This window comes from Kogia breviceps, chromosome 18 (assembly GCF_026419965.1).
Source record: "Kogia breviceps isolate mKogBre1 chromosome 18, mKogBre1 haplotype 1, whole genome shotgun sequence".
In the NCBI taxonomy this organism is placed as follows: Eukaryota; Metazoa; Chordata; class Mammalia; order Artiodactyla; family Physeteridae; genus Kogia; species Kogia breviceps.
Genome location: NC_081327.1, coordinates 7,885,237 through 7,906,335, shown reverse-complemented (window position 1 = coordinate 7,906,335; position 21,099 = coordinate 7,885,237). Strand labels below are relative to the sequence as shown.

The 21,099-nt window shown below is 53.7% G+C and overlaps 1 protein-coding gene across 1 annotated transcript in view; it reads left to right on the top strand.

Moving 5' to 3' along the window:
• ARHGAP35 (Rho GTPase activating protein 35) overlaps window positions 1-20,692 on the top strand; it is a 119,778-nt gene extending 99,086 nt beyond the window's left edge. The window contains exons 4-7 of the mRNA XM_059045447.2: window positions 5,059-5,136; window positions 6,755-6,886; window positions 14,591-14,696; window positions 15,445-20,692. Coding sequence (XP_058901430.1) covers window positions 5,059-5,136; window positions 6,755-6,886; window positions 14,591-14,696; window positions 15,445-15,802 — 674 coding nt within the window. The 3' untranslated portion in view covers window positions 15,803-20,692. The remainder of the gene's footprint in view (window positions 1-5,058; window positions 5,137-6,754; window positions 6,887-14,590; window positions 14,697-15,444) is intronic.
• The last annotated feature ends 407 nt before the right edge of the window (window positions 20,693-21,099 follow it).

The window sequence follows — 21,099 nt, the reverse complement described above, 5'->3', positions numbered from 1 at the left end:
GAACGCCTCGTGGCTGGCATTGCTGGGTCATCTAGCCTTCTGTCACCAAAATAGTTTTGAGGAAGACCACAGCTGAAAGCTCTGTGAAGGATCTTATCTGCCATGTTGGGTGCTCAGTAAATTTTTTTTTAATTAGTTTATTTTATTGTATTGTATTTCTTTTTATTTTTGGCTGCGTTAGGTCTTTGTTGCTGCGCACGGGCTTTCTCTAGTTGTGGCGAGCGGGGGCTACTCTTTGTTGCAGTGCGCGGGCTTCTCATTGCGGTGGCTTCTCTTGTTGCAGAGCACGAGCTCTAGGTGCGCGGGCTTCAGTAGCTGTGGCTCGCGGGCTCTAGAGCGCGGGCTCAGTAGTTGTGGCGCATGGGCTTAGTTGCTCCGCGGCATGTGGAATCTTCCCAGACCGGGGCTCCAACCCGTGTCCCCTGCATTGGCAGGTGGATTCTTAACCACTGCGCCACCAGGGAAGCCCAGTAAATATTTACTGAGAGAAAAAGTAAAGGTGTCTTTGCTTTTCTCCTTTTTAATGTCCTTTTGAAAAATCACACATGGCCGTGGTTTAAATAATGTGTAGAGGCTTGCTAACAAAAAGCACCAGTTTTAATACTTTTTGGAGATGCTTTGTTCCTGAAGTATCTGGTATTTATTTTTCCTTGTGTATTGCCCCCCAATTTTATTGAATCATAGATTTTAAGAGTCAGAGGGACCTTAGAGGCCTGGACCATCTTCTAGAGTGGTGGCGGGTCTCACAGTATGGTTCCTGGACCAGCCGCGTCAGCGTCACCTGGGAATGTGTTGGAAATGCAGATTTTGGGGGCCCGCTCCCAACCAACAGAATCAGAAACCCTACAGGTGCAGCCCTGTAACCTAAATTATAACCAGCCCTCCAGGTGATCCTGCTGCACGCTCAAGTTTGAAAACTGGTGATTTAAAACGCATTAGTAGAAGAACACAGGCTCTGGAAGCAGATGGGGTTCAGATTGCAATTCACTAGCTCTCTGATCTCGTGCATGTTACTTTACCTCTTAGCCTCTGCATTCCCATCTGTAAAATGAGGTTAGTAATAATCTCTGTGAAGGAGCTATGGTGAGAACTGATGTAAAAATGCACGGTAAGGACTTAGCATTATGTGCCTCACACATAGAAGGCATTCAATAAATGGTTTCTTACTGGTGTTATTAGCTGTCTTCTTAGACCAGGTATTAATCTTTTTAAACAGCGTCCCAGACAGATGGCTGTCCAGTGAGAAGGGAGTTCAGAAGCTCTGGCCCTTTATAATGAGTGGCAGCTGTAGCTATTATTATTTTATATATTGAGAGAATATTTGCCTTCCTGTCATTCCCATTCTAGTCGTAGCTCTGTTCTCTAGAGCCGTTGGAACAAGACTGTTCTACCTAGAAATTGTTTAGACTTTTGAAGATAGCAGCCTTGGCTATTCTGAACTGTCTCTTGTTCTGTTCCCACATGTTAACTTGTTTCTCTTGTTCTATTCCCAAAGATTAAAAGATTCCCAAAGAAATCAGTAGGGCTCTGTTAAAAAAAAAAAAAGACCTATTGCCGAGATTCTGCTGTGGTAATGGGTCTTTGGAGATTTCTGGTTTGTAGAGATGCCTCATAGTTTAAGATTGAAGCTTTCTCAGTGGGACCTCTAGCCGTGGAACAGATCTTGTGGCTAGGGGGTACTGCTTTCTGCTGGCAGGTGTGAGCCAGAGTCAGCCCCTGAGTGCTTCTGTGTGGGTCTGTGGGTCCCAGGATGCACACCCCTTGGAATCCAGCGTCTCTGCCTAGGGGGCCTGCTCCAGGCCCCCAGCCCTTTCCCTGCTCCGGTCTTGGGCTCCTTGGCAAGCAGCCCTTGCTCTGTCAGGCATCCTAGTTCTCACTGTGTTGCTAGCTCTCTGTTTCACAAGCAGCCTGCAGTTTGCAGTCTGCTCTAAGATTTTTGTTTTTATTTAATTGATGTCTAATTAATAGTTGTGAAAAATTGTACTGGCCAAGCAGATACCACCTTTCCTAAATTATGCCATGTTGTTGTGTAGAGCAGTGGCAGAATTGCTATTTTAAAGTGGGATTTCGTAATATAAACACATGTCCAGATTGCAGGAAATACTAAGTTGATGATGAATTGGTGCTGTGGAGCCGGCCTCGCGCTTTCAAATGCTTCCATTTTTGTGATCATCCATCTAGTGAGGTTTCAGCAGGCCCACACCTCTGGTAATTTCCCGATAGCTAATTTGCAGTTTGTTTTCTGCCCTGTGATACCGGGGCAGGTGGTCATTAGGAGACAGTGCAGAGGACTCCTCTGTCCGTGCTGAAGGTCGGGGTTGCCAGAAGATGATGAATGGCCCGAGGCTGTCAGGGTCTCCTTCAGTTCAGAGAGCGCCTCTCCGCCCTGGTGCTCAGGAACTGTGGACATTGCTACTTCATGGAGGACTTTTTAAGCCCCTGCCGTTTGTACCATTGTTTTCTTTGTGTTAGAGAGGGCTGATACTCAGGTAAAGAGAAAAGTGTAGTGATTTTTTTTAAACCTAGGGGGTGAAGATTTGAATCTGTTGACACATACCCAGGGCTTGTCAAAACGTGGGTGATTTCATGTGTATGTGATGTGTTACCCGAGATGTGAAATAGGTAGAAAATTTAAATATGTTTGAGAATAGTTTAGAAAAGTCACTGAGGAAAGAGACCATTGTAAAATTCCTAACTAGGGATGGGGAACAGGGGCCATCCAGACATCTAACTTCTGGAGGTTGGCCGCGATAGAGGGGATGGACCATCTCAAAACTGGCTACCCAGGATACTGAGGGCCAGTGGGCTTCACTCACGTGTGCTGTTTCTTTGAGGGGATTGGTGGGGGGGAGACTGTGGTCTGGACCCCAGCCAGATGGTGGACGAATGTCAAGCATCTTCTGAAACAGTGTGGAGGCAGAAGAGTAGCAGAGGCCCTGGACTGAGACCACTCTGCCTCTTACCAGCTGTGCAGTTTAGCGTGAGGACTTCACCTTTCTGAATCTCCCTTTTCTCATCTGTATTCTCTCTCCATCCAGTAGCCCCACCATAAGGGATTGAGGATTCGATGGCACCGTCATTCATCTGATGAATGAGTGGTGGGTGTGGGAAAGTATGTAGCCCAGTGCACAATGTGGTGGCCATGCAGGATATATTAACTCCAAAGGGGAGGGCAGTGGGAAGGTCACCACTGGGCTGGGCTGTGTCCAGGGCCTCAGGGTGGGATAGTTCTTGTGCCGAGTACAGTGGTGGCGCAGCTCCTGTGTAGCTAGGCATTGCACAGTAGGGTGTCCTTGAGGCTGGTGGTCCGTTAACCCCCGTTTCTCTGAGGTGAAAGGGCCCATGTGCAGTTAACAGCTTTTAGGCTAGGGAATTGATGACTTTTGCTTTGATGTTCTTCACAGTTCACCTGCCACCAATCTGGGGCTCCAGAAACAGGCAGACTGCTTTTATCTCACCTGACGGGTGCCTCTCCACAGGCATCAGTTACGGTGATAACTGACGTTGAGACACTTGGCTCTCAAGGGCCTCCTAATGGACTTCAGGGCCTAGTCGTCTCTCCACTGTCCTCACTGCCTTCTGGTGTTCAGTGGTGGCTCCAGGGTGCTTCCTCAGTGCCCCTTCAGCTGGTCAGAGTTGCTCAAAACCATGATCTTCAGAAGGGAACCAAGGTTGGTTTGGCCATGAGATCCCATCTTGGTTTTCACAGTGACGTCATTGTCCTTTAGACCCATGGTCTTAGGGGCACAACAGTGGACTTCCCTTCCTGGAGAGAAGGAGAACCAAGTTGAGAGACAGTGCTTGGAGTCCACTGCAAGCTGCACAGTACTTCCTGTGCCAAGGGGTGGGGAGTGAAGGGTGGAGGGAGTCATTCTCTCACTTGGTTCTTTATATCCTCCCATGTTATTATTTGATTGAATTTTAGCTTTGCTTTTTTCCTTACCTAACACTGTACACCAAGTAAGTTCCAAAAGAATCGCAGAGTTAAACATTAAAAAAAAAAAAAAAAAAGTTGTAAAAGAACAAGAAGGAAGAAGTAGAAGAAATAGAGAATATCTGATCTAGGAAAAGGAAAATCCTCTCTAACCATAAAAACAGATGAAGACATCGTAAAGAAATTGATGGGTCTTGAAAACCTAAAATTTTTGAATTATGTACTTCCAAAAAATTCAGTACCCAAAATTAGAAGACAGATAACAAAAGAGAAAAAATGTACAGATATGTAACATTAACATAGTTCCTTAATATTCAAGTACAAAATGAGAAGAACCACTCCTATAGGAAAATGAACAAGAACATGAATAGGAAATCCACAAAGTAAGAAATCACACTGCCAAGAATCTTTTAAACTTAACTAGCTATCAAAAAACATAATTGTGGGGTTTCCCTGGTGGCGCAGTGGTTGAGAGACCCCCTGCCGATGTGGGGGACACAGGTTCGTGCCCCGGTCCGGGAGGATCCCACATGCCGCGGAGCAGCTGGGCCCGTGAGCCGTGGCCGCTGAGCCTGCGCGTCCGGAGCCTGCGCTCCGCAACGGGAGAGGCCACAGCAGTGAGAGGCCCGCATACTGATAAAACGTAATTGTGGGTTATTCCTAACAGTGAAAACTTGGAAAAGCCTAAATGATTAACAGTAGATTGTTTTTAAGTTACTGTATATTTTGATGTCCTTAAAATCATGTTGTAAAAAAACATTTAATGATTTAGGTTCACAACATACTTTGTAAATGAAATGGGTGGGTTAAAACAGTGTTCTCTCCATTTTGTTTAAAAAAATTAAAATTCCAGAGTATACATCAAAATGTGGATGAAAGATATCTTTGTCTGATGTGCTTCTGTATCATTTTAATTTTTACAAAAAACAAATACTTGTACATTTTTAAGTGAAAAAGAAAATGGGCAAAAGTGGGTTGAAGCATCTAGGTAAGTCAAGAGTGCTTTACCCTGTTCCTCTCTCCCAGTGGGTGTCTTATGGACTCTCCCCTTTCCTCAAGTGCAGTCCTCCTCATTCTCTGCTCTGCACTTCCTGCTCCTAAGACACCTGCTTGTTTCTTCTCAGGATTGAGCACTGAAGGCATCTACCGGGTCAGCGGGAACAAGTCAGAGATGGAGAGTCTGCAAAGACAGTTTGATCAAGGTAAGGCCAGAGCGCAGCCGAGCACCGGAGGCCAGTCAGGGCAGACACAACAGCCGAACTGCCAGTGGAGCCCCTCGGAGGCGCTCCTGTCACACAGCCCCAAAGCCAAGGGGTGCTGGCTGGGTGACTGAGAAGGAGAAAGTGTTTTGGCCCCTGTCAGCAAACAGAAGTGTCATCCCCGCCAAACCCGCTTCAGCCGGGCTGCTCCCACACCCCACCATCCAAAGACACCGTTCCAGCTCGCCGCGGCACGTGCCTCGTTCACCAGGAAAGGGCCTCGCTTCCCTTGGACTGGGCTGTGCAGCCGTTAATCTCAGGCCCGTGATGTAGAAGTTGGGTTGAGATGACAATCCTCCTTTGCCAGGGCCACAGGAGTACCCGCCTCACAGAGACCCCGCAGGAGAGAAGCAAAGCGAGCGAGCGTTTTGTGATGAGCTGAGCTTGGGCCCCACGCTCCCAAAGCCGAACTCTCATGAGTTAGTCTGGCTCTTGGCCGGGACTTCCGTCTCCTAAGCTAGAGCACGTCTGAGAGGCCTAGAGCCAGAAGGCCAAATCTCTTTCACCCTAACCCAACAGCCAAACGCTAACTCTTAGAACTGAACACCCACCAAGGCCAGAAGCAAATGAGCCAAAGCAGTAAAAATTCACAGATGTCACTGACCAGAGAGGAAAGTAAGCTGGGGATCAAAGTAGGGTCCAACTTAGCATGTGACTGGGCCTCAGGAGCCCAAGCCAGGCAGCCTGCGCGGGCCTGCAGGACCAAGCGGCTAACCAGTGTGCACTGGGAGCAGGCAAACCCCCCCCGCCCGCCGCAGCACCCAGGGGCCCATAGCGCTTCGTAACACCACAGTCAGTCTCTGCTGGCTGGCAGCAGGAGAAGGTGACCCAGGAGAGAAGGACAATGTGTGTTAGTCTTGCAGGATAGGAAGCATGAGGTCAAAATGAGGGTAAAGACACCCTTGTGTATACTCTTGATTATATGCCAGAATCTGTAACATGGGTTACATACAACCCCCAAATAGAAACAGCTGATATCTATCAGTAGATGACTTGTTACCATTAGAAATGCAATAGAGTGTGTAAAGAAAAATTAGAGACAGAGGTCAGAGGTATCATAAGCTGGAAGGGACCAGCGAGGGGAAAAAGAGCCTCGTTGCCCGATCACCACAAGGAGCGGGGGCGGAGGTGGCAGTCCAGGCTGGTGGTGCCATTTGTGTAACCTTCCAGGAGAAGGGAGCTGGCCTTTTGGGAAAGCCTCCTCCTGTTTTCCCTGAGTGCGAGGGTGTAAGGAAAAGGTAGCAGCACATCCAGGCCAAACAAGGGGAGTTGGATGGCACAGAATGGGGGGGGCCAGCTCCTCTGCTCAGAGGCTGACCTTGGAAGGTTGGGTGTCAGCCTCTGTCTGTGAATCTCAGACCTTTCTTTTCTTTTTTTTAGCAGCACCCAGGGATGCCACCTTCTGTCCACTCTGTGATGATCCCGAGTCCCTGCCCGGCTCCAGGCCTGCCCTGGGCAGCATCCCTGGGCCCTCATTTCTCTGCTTATCCCCAGCGCTGAGTGGTCCTTGCTTCTGCCCAGCTTAGATTGATCTGGCCTCACTCTCCCAACTTCCTTTCAGATCACAGCCTGGATTTGGCAGAGAAGGACTTTACAGTGAACACTGTGGCAGGGGCCATGAAGAGCTTTTTCTCAGAACTGCCAGACCCCCTGGTCCCATACAACATGCAGATCGATCTGGTGGAGGCACACAGTGAGTAGTGGCCACCGTGCGTAGCTTGTGGGCCCCTGGCAGCGCCCCAGGCGGACTCTGTTGGGCAAATTGAGGGAGGGGGTGCAGCACCGTAAGAATGGGTCCTGCCCTCAGAGAGCGGACGCTTTGACTCTTGGAACTGAGATGTGAAGGACGTAAGGAAAGGGAACTAGCTAGGTGGCACCGAAGGGGCTGACACGTTAGGCCCCTGCCTTGGTTGACCAGAGGTGCTTCTCTGAGGGTTCTGTCAAGAAAGTTGCAGGTGGCCCCAGAACTCCGTGAGCTGAGAAGCCTGCTTTTGATGTCGGACGTGGGGCAAGTCTCTGCTCCGTTGCTTCCTCACAGCGTGTGCATGGCCAGCGCGACCGTCCCTGGCCCTCGGGTGCCCTGTCACCATCCCTGCTCGTATTTATTACGTGAGATTAGGAGAGGTCTGGAGGCAAGGCCGTGTCACAGGCCTGGTAAGTGGTAGGTGTATTACTTTCCTTTGTCCTCCTCTCGCTCACCCCTCTTCTTCCAGCTCTCTTAGAAAGACATTAATGTGTGGTGCAGGGCCAGATAGCCTCGGAGGAAGCCATCCTCTTGAGGGAAGGGGACAGCTCCGACGGCCCTGACCAGATGACCACTTGAGGCTGCAGCAAGTTAGCACCTCTGGTTTTGTAACGGTCACCTCGCGCGCCATCCCGCCTGCCCCGAGAGCTCTTTCTGCCCTGGCTCGCCTCTCTCCGGAGGCATTTGCCCACCATGTGGGAACCTTCCCACTGGGCAGCCTTTCCTGGACTTCATGTAGTGCTCTGGGGGGGAAGCCTGACCTCTCCAAGCTTTCCACGGGGTGACACTTCTGAACTTTTTTGGCCAAAGGCAGCCCTCTGCTTTGTACCTCTGGTGGGGTGCGCCAAGACCCCAGAAGCAGCCGCTGCTGTGCAGCTACAGAAGGGAGTGTCTTTGCCAGCGACCGAGTGGGTGGGGAAGTGGAAGGGAGCTGTGTTCCTGGGACCCCAGCACATTTGTCTTATCTTGCCACCGCCCAACTCAAAAGAGGGAGTTTTAAGCAAACACGATTTACTCACAAAGCTGATGGTGTGGGCAGAAGTCGGGGGGCTGTCACAGATTCACAGGACTTTAAGATGTGGGTCATGGACTCTTAGTGGCTTCGGGAAATAGAGGTGCTGACAGAAGCCCAGCTGTGGAGGGGTGTCCCTCTCAGAACCTGACTGCTGTCAGCGCTACAGAGCCCCCAGAGTCACTCTTGTATGGTCTGCCTTTCCTGTGATGTTTGTTTCCACAGTCTGGGTGCCGCCTTCACCACCATATTTTACGCACACCGTCTTAGCTGACTGAAATTGTTCACACCCGCAATCTTATCCAAGCCCACAGAGATGGGGTAGAAGCACTGGCAGCTTCTGGGACTGTCATTGGGTTCCCTGGCCTTCTTTCCCATCTACCTTCTCAGGGCAGGAGTCTGGGCTTCTCCAGATGAGTTAGGGGGTGGGCACAGGTGCCAGCTTCTGCTCTGGTCCTGCCGTCCAGAGATAGAGGTCCTCCCAGCAGTCACTTCTCTAGCAGCCTCCAGGCTGGCTCAGATGTGAAACACATGGGAAATCTCCATCCAGAGCCAGCTTTCTTTCCATCTAAGCTAAGCTTGTCAGCTTGTCTCTGGGCAGAAGTTAGGAAGAGAAGGTGTGGGCTGGTACCCAGCGTGCTGGAAGCCCAGAGATTCCTGACAGCGTTTGTCTTGACTTGGCGCCATCTAGAGGCTTGTAGAGTCCTGGCACCCCGCAGAAAGAATCCCATTGTTTCTGCGGGAATTGCTGACATAGCGTCTTTTTGTTTTGGGAGGGTCATAGGGGGCAGGAGAGGAAAGTGTTATTGATAGGGAATCAGCTGCCTTCCTACAGCAGCTTCCGCCGCCTGCCTCTGCTGAGGAAGGGAGCTTCTTGCTGCTACTGCAGCCTGGAAAAGGGTGGAGGTTTTCCGCTTCCTCTTCCCATTGTGTGTTTCCTGTGCCCCAAGCTAGTCAGCTGGAGCTCCGTTGTCTTGAACCTGGTAGAGAGAAGTGTATCTCACTGACATGGCACCTCTCACGGCCTTAACAGTTGAGTGAAGAGTGGGGCTGTGTGTGTCAGAGCTTAACTGAACCAGAAACACCAACCGGGCAGTGCCAAAGTTAGTGTGAAGGGACATGATGGAACAAAGATTCTCATGCCCAAGAGTAGCTATTCTCAGCCCGGCTGGGTTTCCATGGAAACGTCAACTTGACCAGCTCTTTCCACGTAATACCTAAGAGCTGTTGTGTCTGTGTGTGTTAAGGGCTCGGAAATGGTTTCCGACCCCATCACAACAAATATCAAGGTCACTATCAAATTGTTTTGTAAGCTCCAAAATTTCACAATATTGAACATTGCTGAAATTGTGCCTACAAGTTGAGATTTTTGTGATTATTCACCAGTTATTTTCCTACCACATTCAAGGTGATATGTGGGAGATTGAGAAGTGAATAGCAGCAGCCGCAGCCCATACTGCTAGGGAGTGGCGAGCTGGGCGTGACCTTGTGACCTTCTGCGCTGAGACACTGTTCCTGCCCTCCCGGGTGCTCATTTAAGTTCTCTGCCAGACCGCATGAAGCAACCTGAGCTGGAAGTGCAGAAACGCAGTAAGGAGGGAGGAAGGTAGAAGGCCTCGTGGAAGAGACGGCACCTGAGCTTGGCTTCAGAGAGGACCAGGATTTCAGGAGGCAGCTAAAGGGGGCTTGAATTCCCCGTTCTGTCTCATCCTCACATTTCACCCCAGCCTTCAAGAAACAGTATCATTTATTCTTGCCCCGCATCTTCTTTCCCTCTCACAGCCTCCTCCAAAACCCCCCACCACCCGTCAGGAATCCCTCTGGTCCAGCAGTCCCCACACACCCTGTCCCTATGTCTTTTGCGCCAGAAAAGGCCCTAGAGCTGCCTCTATCTTGGTTCAGAGGCTCTGAGCCTAAGGACCTTTGGCCTCAGAGCCTCGATAGCCCCCATAAACTGCTTGTGAGTTCTGTGTGCGCATTTAAGTCTACGGAGAAGACCATTGTCTTTCATCAGGTTGTCAAAGGGATGGGAGTTCCCCGGCAGTCCAGTGGTTAGGACTCCACACTTTCACTGCCAAGGGCCCAGGTTCGAGCCCTGGTCAGGGAAATAAGATTCCACAAGCCACACAGTGTGGCCCACCCGCCCCCGCAAGAAAAAGATCGTCAAAGGGATATATGACCCCATATGGTTCAGGATGCTGGCTTATCGCCTCACCCTTTCCATCTACAGATGAGAAACCTTAGGGCTAGAGATTAATAAATGACTGGCTGGCAAGGTCACAAGACGGACCAGTCCTGCTGCTCATTGGGCTCTTGTTCACATGCTGCCTTGTGGTGTTGCTAATTCTGGGATCCCGCTTCCTCTTGTCTGTCCAGTTAGCTGCTGAAGAGCACGGGGGTGTTCCTCATCTCCTAGCATGTGCCAGGCCCTGTGTGGGACAGGGACAGATGGCAGCAAACAGACAGGTGTGCAGCGCCTGCCTTCGTGTGGTGGGTAGGAGACGCTGGGCAGGTTACTGCAGGTCGTACCTCCAGGAGAAGGGCACCCTGAAACTTCCGTTCTGGGCGCAACAGAGTAAGAGTGCAGCCTTGGAGTCATTTCCCACCAGAAGGACAGGTGGCAGTTGCATGCCATGTGTGCCTGCGTGCATCACTGAGCGGGTGTGCCCTGAGCCTGTGTTTTCCTTTTTTGGTGGTGCAGGTGTGCAAGGTGGTCAAAATCCATCAGGGATTTTCCTCTAGGCACTGAGTTGAGCGGTAGGAGATCCAAGCCTAGAGCCTGGTTGACAGCCTGGGTACCAGAGATGGCAGCAGAGTAACACAGTCAGGGCAAGAACAGTGTTTGGGATTAGGGCCCCTGACACCAATTTGTGTGACCTTGGACCAGCATTCTTTCTTCTTTGGGCCTTGTTTTATCTGTATCCTGTGAGGGGTGTAGCAAGCTAGCCTCTGAGGCCCCCAGTGGCCTCTGACTATCCTCTCTCTCCTCTTTTTTTTTTTTTTTAAATTAATTTATTTATGGCTGCATTGGGTCTTTGTTGCAGTGCGTATGCTTCTCATAGCAGTGGCTTCTCTTGTTGTGGAGCCCGGGCTCTAGGCGTGCGGGCTTCAGCAGTTGTGGCTCGCGGGCTCTAGAGCACAGGCTCAGTAGTGGTGGCGCACAGGCTTAGTTGCTCCGCGGCATATGAGATCTTAACCGGACCAGGGCTCGAACCCGTGTCCCCCGCATTGGCAGGCGGATTCTTAACCACTGCGCCACCAGGGAAGTCCTGTCCTCTCCTCTTGCTCCAGAGCTCTTGGGACCTCAGTTCCAAGTTCCCTGGCCTGTATCCAGACTTCGTATTTCTTTTTTTTTTTGATTATCTATCTATCTATCTATCTAGTTAGTTACTTTGGCTGCGCCAGGCCTTCGCGCTGCAGCACGTGGCATCTTTGTTGTGGTGTGCAGGATCTCTTAGTTGCCGCAGGTGGACTTCTTAGTTGCGGCATGTGGGATCTAGTTCCCCGACCAGGGATCGAACCCAGGCCCCCTGCGTTGGGAGCACAGAGCCCTACCCACTGGACCACCAGGGAAGTCCCCAGACTTCGTCTTGATTCAGCTGACCTCAGATGCCCCTCCTGAACCTGTATTGGTGTCTCAGTTGACAGACACAAGGTTTCAAAAGTATGGTTTTTTAGCTGAGGAGGCCTGAGCCCTATAGAGCCCCTCAGCCCTTTGAAAGGGGATTATTGACGCTGGCGAGGGCTCTGAGCATGGTGGCAGGCAGGTGATCCAGAGCGGGAGTGCTGGACTTGGAGACAGAGCTTGGTGCCCACCCCTCCTTTCCCTCACCAGCCTCGTATCCTCGGTGTTGCCTCTTGAGTGGGTTTTCTCAGCCCGCGTGGGGGATAAACCAGCCCCACCTTCCCTCGGGTGGTGGGAGGCCTGCACAAACAGCAACTGTGAAATTGCCCCACTGACATTCCTGCACTCTCCAGAGGTAAAAAGTCACTGGTGTCGTGACTACCATGAAAAGACTGCCAGGTTGAGTGGGTCCCTCGACACTGGTGGTGGTTTGCTAGCTGGAGGGAAATCAAGACAGAAGGACGGGTCAGGTCAGAAGGATGTCCGTGAGGTGGACCTTGTTTTTCACAGGGCCAGGCTCTGCCCTGGGAGCCTTCCTGTTGTTCGCTTTGCCGTCCTCCCCTCCTCCTGCCAGTCTTTTGAGGCTCCCGGCGCCCACGAGCACCTGCCCCGAGCAGCTAGGGGAGAGGGAGGCGGAGCCTGGGGAGCTTGGCCATCTGGGGCCTCGTTAGGCCCCTTGCTGATGCGCTGCACCGGGAGGGGGAGAGAGGCTGGCAGTCTTGAGGGTGGCCCTTGAATCGCTATCCGAGCAGCTTCTGCAATCCCCCCGGCCCACCGCCCGGAAGAGAGAGAAGGGGCAGCCGTCCTTGTTGCTCGGCGGATGGGAAGGAGGGGGACATCCCGGGCAGGCAGTGCCGTTAGCAGCCCCATTTTCTGCGTCCAGCCAGGAGGACGGGTGAGGCTGGGCTCTTAGGGAAGGTGCTGCCGTTCGTGCACAGCTGTGTTCTCGTCGTGCGGGCGCCTAGGAGAGGCCTGTGCCAAGCCCCGTCTGGAAGGGCGCAGCTATTTTAAGTGAGACTCAGCTTGCACGTGTTTCTCGTGTTTTCCAGGACAGTTGTTCATCCCTCCACCCCTGCCCCCACCCTGAGCAGTTTCCTTCTTTTAAGTAAACTTTTTATTGAAACGTAACAGTAAAGGATTTTGAAACTCAAGGCCAGACCAAAAGTGTGCCCTTGAAGTTGAACCTTAAAATAATAAGTCTTGGGTTCAGAGAAATGAAGCTGATAATGGCACCACCTAATTAGTTCCTGTGGGGGGTTTGTAGTCATCTTCTAACAGACAGATGTTACCAAAACACTGATTTTATCAAGCCACGCTCTCAAGTCAAAACGGTCACCGGTTTCGTGCTCATCAGGCTGCTAGCGAACACTGAGTAGCTCCACGCCTGCCGTCTCTGCAGCCGCCTCTTCCACTGGTCCCCCGAAACTCACGCTTGCTCCCAGGCGCTTGTTGTGTGCCTGGCTGTGAGCGCTTCATTTCATGGTGTGGTGTTGCCAGGTAAAGGAGGCACCGTCACGAGCCTCTTCTGTGGGCAAGGAGGCGGCCCCTCAGACGTGTCACTTCCCCGAGGTCACACAGCTGGTTGGTGTCAGAGACACGGTCTAGATCACCACACAGCCCTTCCTCCCTGTACCTCCCCACACCTCTCCACCAGCCGTTTTATGTTCCGTCTGTCCTTCTAAGTCTAGCTTGAGGCTCCCAGACTGTGGTGACCCTCTAGGAACGTCACCTCCTACAGAAGTTAAGTAGGAGGCCGCAGGCTTCCTAAAGAATACATGGGTTTGGGGAGTCTGTGAAGCTCCAGGAATTGTAGACAGGGCTATACACAGTTTATTTGTGGAAGAGGGTCCAGAGCTTTCATCTATCCTAAAGGAGCCCGTGTCCCCAGACCAGTTAGGAACCATCATATTTCTTAATGAACCCCCTGTCCACCCACCCCACAGCCATCAGTTGTGGGAGAGCTGCCATCTCTTCATGGGATCCTCCTGTGATTCTTAGGAGCCCTGGAGTCCTAGAGCTAGCCTTCAGTTCCAACAAGTGGCCATAGGGATATCTTTCCATGCTCAGAGAGCTCTCTCGACCAACTGGTTCCAAGTGGTCTCTGGACCAATTTTGTCTCCCTGGCCCGGGGCGGCTCTCCCAGACAAGGCGGGCCAGGTCTGCTCAGGAAGGGGGAGCCGGGGCCCTAGGGAGTGCAGTGGTCCTCACTCAGCCTCTGAAGCCATCTGGAGAGGGTTTGTTTCCCAGACCAAGAGGCTGATTGCTACCACCTCTCTGGGCCTCAGATTCCTTATCCTTGAAGTGGGGTGATAACAGCCCCAGCCTCGTAGGGCTGTGAGGACTCGCTGAACCAGGCCTGGCACGGGTTAAGCGTTTCATTTGGGTGAGCGTGTTTTCCCCCTCTCAGTACGTTAGCATTCCGTGATGGGCAAACTGGGGCGGTGGTGGGGGAAGGGGGTACGCGGTCCCTTTGATGAGCTACGCGAGAATTCCCCCGCCGCGTCCACCAGCTCCGCCAATAGGGAGATATGGGGAGGGTCCCTGTGACTCCAAGAAAAGGACAGAGCCCCGGTCTTGTGACAAACTCCCTCCCTAGACCATCTGTTGGCGTGGGTGGGTGGCAGCGCTCACCCGTCTGGTCAGGAAGCAGGCAGGCTTTCTGCATCGGGATGCCTGTCTCCAGGGGCAACCGGATGAGCAAAGAATGGTGTTCTTTATGGTAGACTCTCTGGATCGTGGAGTCTCTGGTGGGGGGGCCAGGAAGCCCCAGGCGTACAGCGCTGCCCTTCATCAGGGGCCTGGGACGCGGAGGTAGCCCCTTGCCACTGCCAGGTGGGCCCGCCTTGGGCACCGGCGTGCAGGGAGAGGCTGGGGTTGGGCTTCCCTCGGAGAAGGTGGGGTACACAGCATACTCCTCCCTGGCCGCCAAGCCACAAGCCTGACCAGCTGCCCGCGACCAGTATCTGCTTTGAGCCCCAGGCCCACCAGCCTCGGTCTTGGTTTTCTCTTTCCTCAGAAATCAACGACCGGGAGCAGAAATTACACGCCCTTAAGGAGGTGCTCAAGAAATTCCCGAAGGAGAACCATGAGGTCTTCAAATATGTCATCTCTCACCTGAACAAGTACGCTGCAGGGCTTGCTGTTTGGTCTTCCCTCCTTTGAAAACCTCCAGTCAGGGCCAGTGGGCTGTGGAGTGCGGCCGAGCGAGGCTCCGTCCTCAGCCTGTTGGGGCGCTGGCTCCTCCACCTCGGGTTCTTGTCCTGCTTCTGTCTGAGAGAGGCCTGCGTGCCCCCCGCACACCCAAAGTCCTTTCTTCAGGATTCGTGTCTCCTGCCCGGCGTGACAGAACGCTGGGCCGAGACAGGTGTGCCGTGTAAAAGAGTGAACTGCAGTCAAGCGAGTGCAGGGAGCCACGGTCGGGAAACCAGTTAGCTGCGTGGTTCCCACATTCATTCACGCACAGAATAGCTTTGTTTTCCAGCCAGACTTATTCCTCTCCTGACAAAGTGGTGTTTTATGAACCCTGGCTTGGGATACACACGCTTCTTCTCTGTACAGCCAGAGCATTGCCCTGCTTTGGGGGCCTGCGGGAGAGTCCCTGAGGCATCCTGCCCACCCACGGGGCTGGTGGGGAGCGGGGTGCCTCCCGTGAGCTGGGCCTCAGAGCCGCGTGGAGGCACTGGAACAGAGGATGGGGCGTGGAGGGGCTCGTGCCCTGGAGAGCTGTGCCTGGGGGCTTTTCTGTCCTCGGGCTGTGGGTGGGCGGGCCAGGAGAGCAGCCGGCGAGGCAGTGGCCATGAGCACAGGCGGCCGGGATCCTCGACCAGGCCTGCTGGGGGCCTCTGACCTTGAGTTTGGTGTCGCCTACAGAGTCAGCCACAACAACAAGGTGAATCTCATGACCAGTGAGAACCTGTCCATCTGCTTCTGGCCCACCTTGATGAGACCTGACTTCAGCACCATGGACGCCCTCACGGCCACACGGACCTACCAGACAATCATCGAGCTCTTCATCCAGCAGTGCCCCTTCTTCTTCCACAACCGGCCCATCAGCGAGCCTCCCGGCGCCACGCCCAGCTCCCCCTCTGCCCTGGCTTCCACCGTTCCCTTCCTCACCTCCACACCTGTCACAAGTCAGCCGTCACCGCCCCAGTCACCTCCGCCCACCCCCCAGTCCCCGATGCAGCCACTGCTCCCCTCCCAGCTTCAAGCCGAACACACGCTGTGAGCCCCCGAGGCCCAGGGCGAAAGGAGACACGGTCTTCTGTGTTTGATGGGGTGGCGTTTGGCCTTGAACAAAACCGGGTCTACTGGGGCGGGGGTGGGGAGGGTGTCCCCTCTCTCCTCTCACCTTCTGGAGATCTCAGCGGTAGCACCACCAGCCAACAGTCTGCCAGAGGCTGGGCCGTCCAGTGCCCTGAGCCCAGCGCTGCAGACCTGGGGCTGGCTGCAGGCCACAGCCGGGGCCCTGCCCTTTGACTTGGACCCTTTTGAGGACTGAACTAGCCAGGCAGCGGCCCTGTGGCCGTCCACACGCTCACTGCTCCCGGGACCCTCTCCCCAACCTGTCTGTGCACACCACCCTCAGGGCGTCCGCCCACTGGACAGAGCACACGGGCTTTGGCCAGGGGAGGAGGAGATTTGGGGCTTCGGGCTGCCCCAAGGCTGGGCCGGCAGCCCCTAAAGAGAACACTTCCCGTCTGCTGCCACTTCCCACCTCCCGTGTCTGCACCCCACCCCCGTTGCCCGTGCAGCCTGTCTAGCAGCCTCCTTGGGAACATGTAGGCCGCGGCTCTGCCACCTCGAGGTACAGTGCTGAGGGCGTTTGCCCTCAGAACAGATCAGAACAGAGGGAGGGTAGCTTCGTGCCTGGACCGAGAGAGAGTGTCGCCGCTTCCACCCCCCACGCACCCCCTCCTCGTTTCACAGGCTTTGGGGATACGTTCCCTTTAAAACAAAGGAACATGAAGAAAAATGGGAAGACCCCCTCCAATGATTTTTAAAAAGAAAAGGAAGAAAACTACAGACGTCGAGATTTAGCTCTCTCCCCACCTCTGCCAAGAGGCAGACAGGTGGACACGGACCCCTCCCTGTCTTGGTGACAGCAGAGCGGGGGTGCCTGCCCGGGGGTGGTTGCCCGAGAGCCTGTTGGGGTCCCACTTACGTCCTGTCACTAGATGCCCCCCACCACCCCAAGAAGACGGTTTGAGCCCTTGGTGGGAAGAGCTAGGGAGACCAGCCTAGGTACTGGTCTGCCTTGGAACACACTACAATGCTACAGAAACGCTGCTGCTGCCTGCGTGCGTGCGTGCACGTGCGTAAGGTTGGGGGCGGTGGGGGGGACAGCTGGAGGGTGCCAGGGTGCACTTGGGGTTTGGTTCAGTGTGTCTGCTGTTGAAGTGGAATCATTTTCATACTGCGCCAGCAGGGGTATTTGTGGGGAGTGGGCCGTGGCGGGGGGACTCTGAAGTACGGTGGTCTGTTGGTGCCGTGTCGGCCATCCTTCACGCTCCCAGGCTTTCGGAGCCCAGAGGAGCTAAAGGTACAAAGACCGTGAGAGTCGTGAGGAGGGCATCGTGCCTCCCTGACACCATCCTCTTCCCGTGGCCTTCCCCCACCCTTCCTGGCCTTTCCACTGGCCCCTGTGAACCCTTCTCATTCCCACCTCCACCCTCCAAACACAGCAACCCTGCTACGGCTGCTACAGATACGGGCTGCCCCCCATTCCCCGTGGCTGGGCCTTGGCCTTTGCAGTGAAGAAGCCTGACACTAAGGTACCCTGGGCGTGGGGTGGAGGCCCACACGCTGCCGAATCCTCTGGGGTCTCTTTGCACTTTAAGAAGCAGCACCTGTGGTGTATGTTCGAGGATGCCCTGGGTTGCCTCAGCCGGGTGACCTGACATAAGGTGCCTCGGAACAATCCCAGCCACTCCCAGCCCCAGACGCTTCCTGTTGGCTGTTGGAGGGCGGGTTAGGCCCTTTGCTCACTGACTTCTTCCTCTGGGTAAGCTGGATATCTCACTGTTTCTAGTTCTTGTTTGACAAAATAAGGTGCTTGGAAAAACTAAATTATCCCTGCAAGTTTTACCGCCTCCTTAGGGATACAAGTCAAAAAACAAATCCAAGGTACACGAATGTCTTATGTAAATGTTGGATGCAGGATTTCTTCTCTTTTGGTGGATCTGTGCTTCACGCTTTATAGGTCGGGACTTGGCTGGAAGGCGGTGTTTGTGTTTAGTTTTGACTGAGGTTGGCAGTCTCGTGCTTCTCTGGCCCTCCAACTCCCTGAGCTCTGGCAGCCCCGGGCAGGTGAGGAAATTTACTCCATTAATCTCCGCCTTTTCTAGGTCATGCTCACGTGCTGCCAGTCAGCCCCAGTTTGGGGTGGGGGTGGCCTGGGGCCACTGTCCCATGTGTGAACTATGAAGTGGCCCTGGTCCCTCCCGCTGCCCAGTCTACACTACCCCCGCTTTGTGCTGGCACACTGGGCCAGCTGCAACCTTGGCTCTGCACCAGGAGCTGCACAAGCCCCCAGCTGTCCCGCCTTCCCAGGCCACCCCCATCCCTGAGACTGCACAGTCCTGTAAGTGGTAGGTGATTTTTCTGGATGGGGAAGGGGCACAGTAAGGGTGAACACCTGTGCATTGCATCGTTACCCGCGTGGGAGTAGCAGAGACCAGGCTTCCACAGGTTAGCCTCCGGTCCCGCAGCGCCCCTGGCCAGCCAACCTGGGCAGCTGCAGGGACCCCCTCACGTGCCTGCCCCCAGTGTCCTGCCAGGGCTTTAACTGTGCAGGTGCGGGCTGGTGGCTCATGCCCCCAAAGCCACATTGGACAGAAAGCTCCAGGGGTTCCTCTTTGTTTCCTTTGCTAACTCTTTAACTTACATTTTCTGCTTCTCGGGCTGGAGGACATTCATTCCGAGTTGGCATTGGTACCAGTATCAGTGCTGGGCCCTGGGCTTTGGCCTCGGGGGGTGGGGGTGTCAGCATTTGGACCAAATGGGCACTTGGAGGGGACCCACGAAGGCGAGTGTGGGAGTGTTGGGGCAGGCTACCCGTAACTGGAATGCCTCCCCCCCCCCACCTCCCGTTTATCTAGTGTGTTAAGCTCTGGAAAGTTCTCTGACAAGTCATTCTCATGTGAGCTGCACCACAGCTCCAGGAATTGAGGGAGTGGCAGGCGTTAATTATCCTTTGCCAAAATGGGTTAGCATGTCAGCGGGGGTAGGGGGCGCGTTCCGTGCCTCACAGCAAAATAGCAGCGTGCCCAGAAGCTCTCTCCCTGTCCGGTGTTCTTTCTACATCCACGAGGGTGTAGGCACCAAGAGCTGGAAACGAACAGCCCTCGATTGTAAGTATAAGGCTGATTCTGGATCTGTAACACCGATACTTCCACAGAGCGAAGTGGTCCAAGGTTAGGAGGTGTGGCTTGTGAATTTGCCCTCAGTTCTTGGTTGTGTTGCATGTTGGTATCACAGCACATTTATTCCTGAGTTCTGTCAAGTTCTTCCCATCACTTGACGTTTTGAGGAGGAATGTGTGAAATGCTGAGCACTGTTTCCCGGGGTTTCCTCCATCCCACTGCCATCTTGGTCTTCCTGCTTAAAGCAGAATGCATGGCTGCAGGTGAGATTCTTCTAGCAGAATGTGTGTGTCTTTGCCAGGGTGGACAGAGGGTGACAGCATAGGGGCAGCACACCGGCCAGAAGGGGCTGGGAGAGCACGACTTCCCTCGTCCCTGCGCCTTGGCTCCTCTGGGGGCCGGGGGTGGGGGGACCTGGAGGGATGCCATCCCCTAGGCCACGGGTGTTCCGGCCTCAGCCCTGAAGCTCGGAAGCCAGTCAGCTGCATTTGTAATCCAAGGTCATCGTGTGTGCCCTCCCCAGTCCTCTCCTGCGGGGAGAACCACACTGCTGGGGGGATGTCTGCCGGAGGAAGTGTTGGCTCTGCCACCGAGGGCTCTGCTTTTGCAAGAGAAGGAAGCCCCAGGGATTTGGGTGGGTTGCCGCGGACCAAGCTCCCTCGCTCCCCCTTCCTCGTGTGCGATGGGCACGGTGCGCCGCGGGGCCTGGGGACAGTCAGGGAGCTCGTTCCTGGCACCGCCGGTTTCCGCAGACAGTGGATGGAGGAGTTGCCCTCACTCCAGTTGCTGGGCAGGTTCAAGCCGCTCGTTCGTGCTTAGGCGAAAGGACGACTGAGTCGTGTGTGCCGGAAGCCTAAGTCACATCCGTGAGTGACTGCTGGCGATCGCACCAGGGAAGCCCTGGCATGAGGGGAAGGGCCACTCTCGTCTGAGGTCCCGGGCTGGGCCTGCCGCCGCTGTCTTAGAAGGGAAGGATTCTTCTCACCTCCTCCTCTGAGAGCCGTCTTTCAACCGGCCGGCCGCCTGCAGACTCCTCGAGGGTCAGAGGTGACTGCCTGCAGCTCCTGCCCAGCAGCCCCCTCGGCAAAAGCTCCAACAGCAGTGATGTTACACTTCAATGTAGTCGAGACAGGGCGTAAGTTATTGTTTGCATAAAAAAGAATCATGTTCCCTGTGTACATTTTAAAAAATTTTTAAAAAGTCTGAATTGTATGGGAATAAAACTTGTTTGAAAATTTGGAATAGTGCTGCTGCCAGCTTATTTTTCTGGTACTTGTATTTTCACATGTTAAATGATCTTTATATATGTTGAATTAACAAATATTTTGAGTTTCCTGAGGGGGGAAAAAAAAAAAAAATTAATGGTATTGAAATGTGTTAGTAGTCCGGCTGTGTGCCCAAAATTCTGTTTCGCAGCAAAAGTGAAGAACTGTATGTAAAGAAAGTATAACAATTATTTCTTTGTATTTTAGGGGCTTTAACCAGGACATCCTCTAGTTGGTATTAGGAATGTTTGCTTAATTTCCAAACTTTTAAACACGTCGTGGGTTTTTTGAGGCTCCAACCTGATTAGTGCATGGTCAGCCATCAACTGAGGCATCTCTGACTGAGGTGTTTTTGTTTGGTTTTGTTTTTTAAAATCATGTATTTGCTACAGAGTATTGTACTTGTCTCAATGGGAATGGTGTAAAAAACTGAAAAGGCCTTATGTGATATGTATCATAGTTAATAAATCAATCTTGTAAAAAACCAAACCTGAGAGAGATGAAGGTGGCCGCTCCTCCCCGGGCCCTGAGTACAGCCGCCCCGGGCAGGCCGGCAGGCCAGCCTCCGGCCCCCTCAGGCCTCGTGGGGACGCTGGCTCTGTCCTCAGACCCTCAGGAGGAGCGCAGTGGGTCTCTGGCCATGGAGGGAGAGGGTCCCACAGCGCCCCTGGGAGCAGGCATTCTTCAGCAGAGCTGGGCCCCGTAGGGAGCTGCTGGCACCTTCCGCCTCCATTCCTGGGGCTGCTGCCGGGGGCTCCCGCCTGCGCAGGGCCAGTGCTGGCCTACTCCCCTCCCCTCCCCTCCCCTCTCCCCTCCCCTCCCCTCCCCTCTCCCCTCCCCTCCCCTCCCCTCTCCCCTCCCCTCCCCTCTCCCCTCCCCTCTCCTCTCATGTTCTT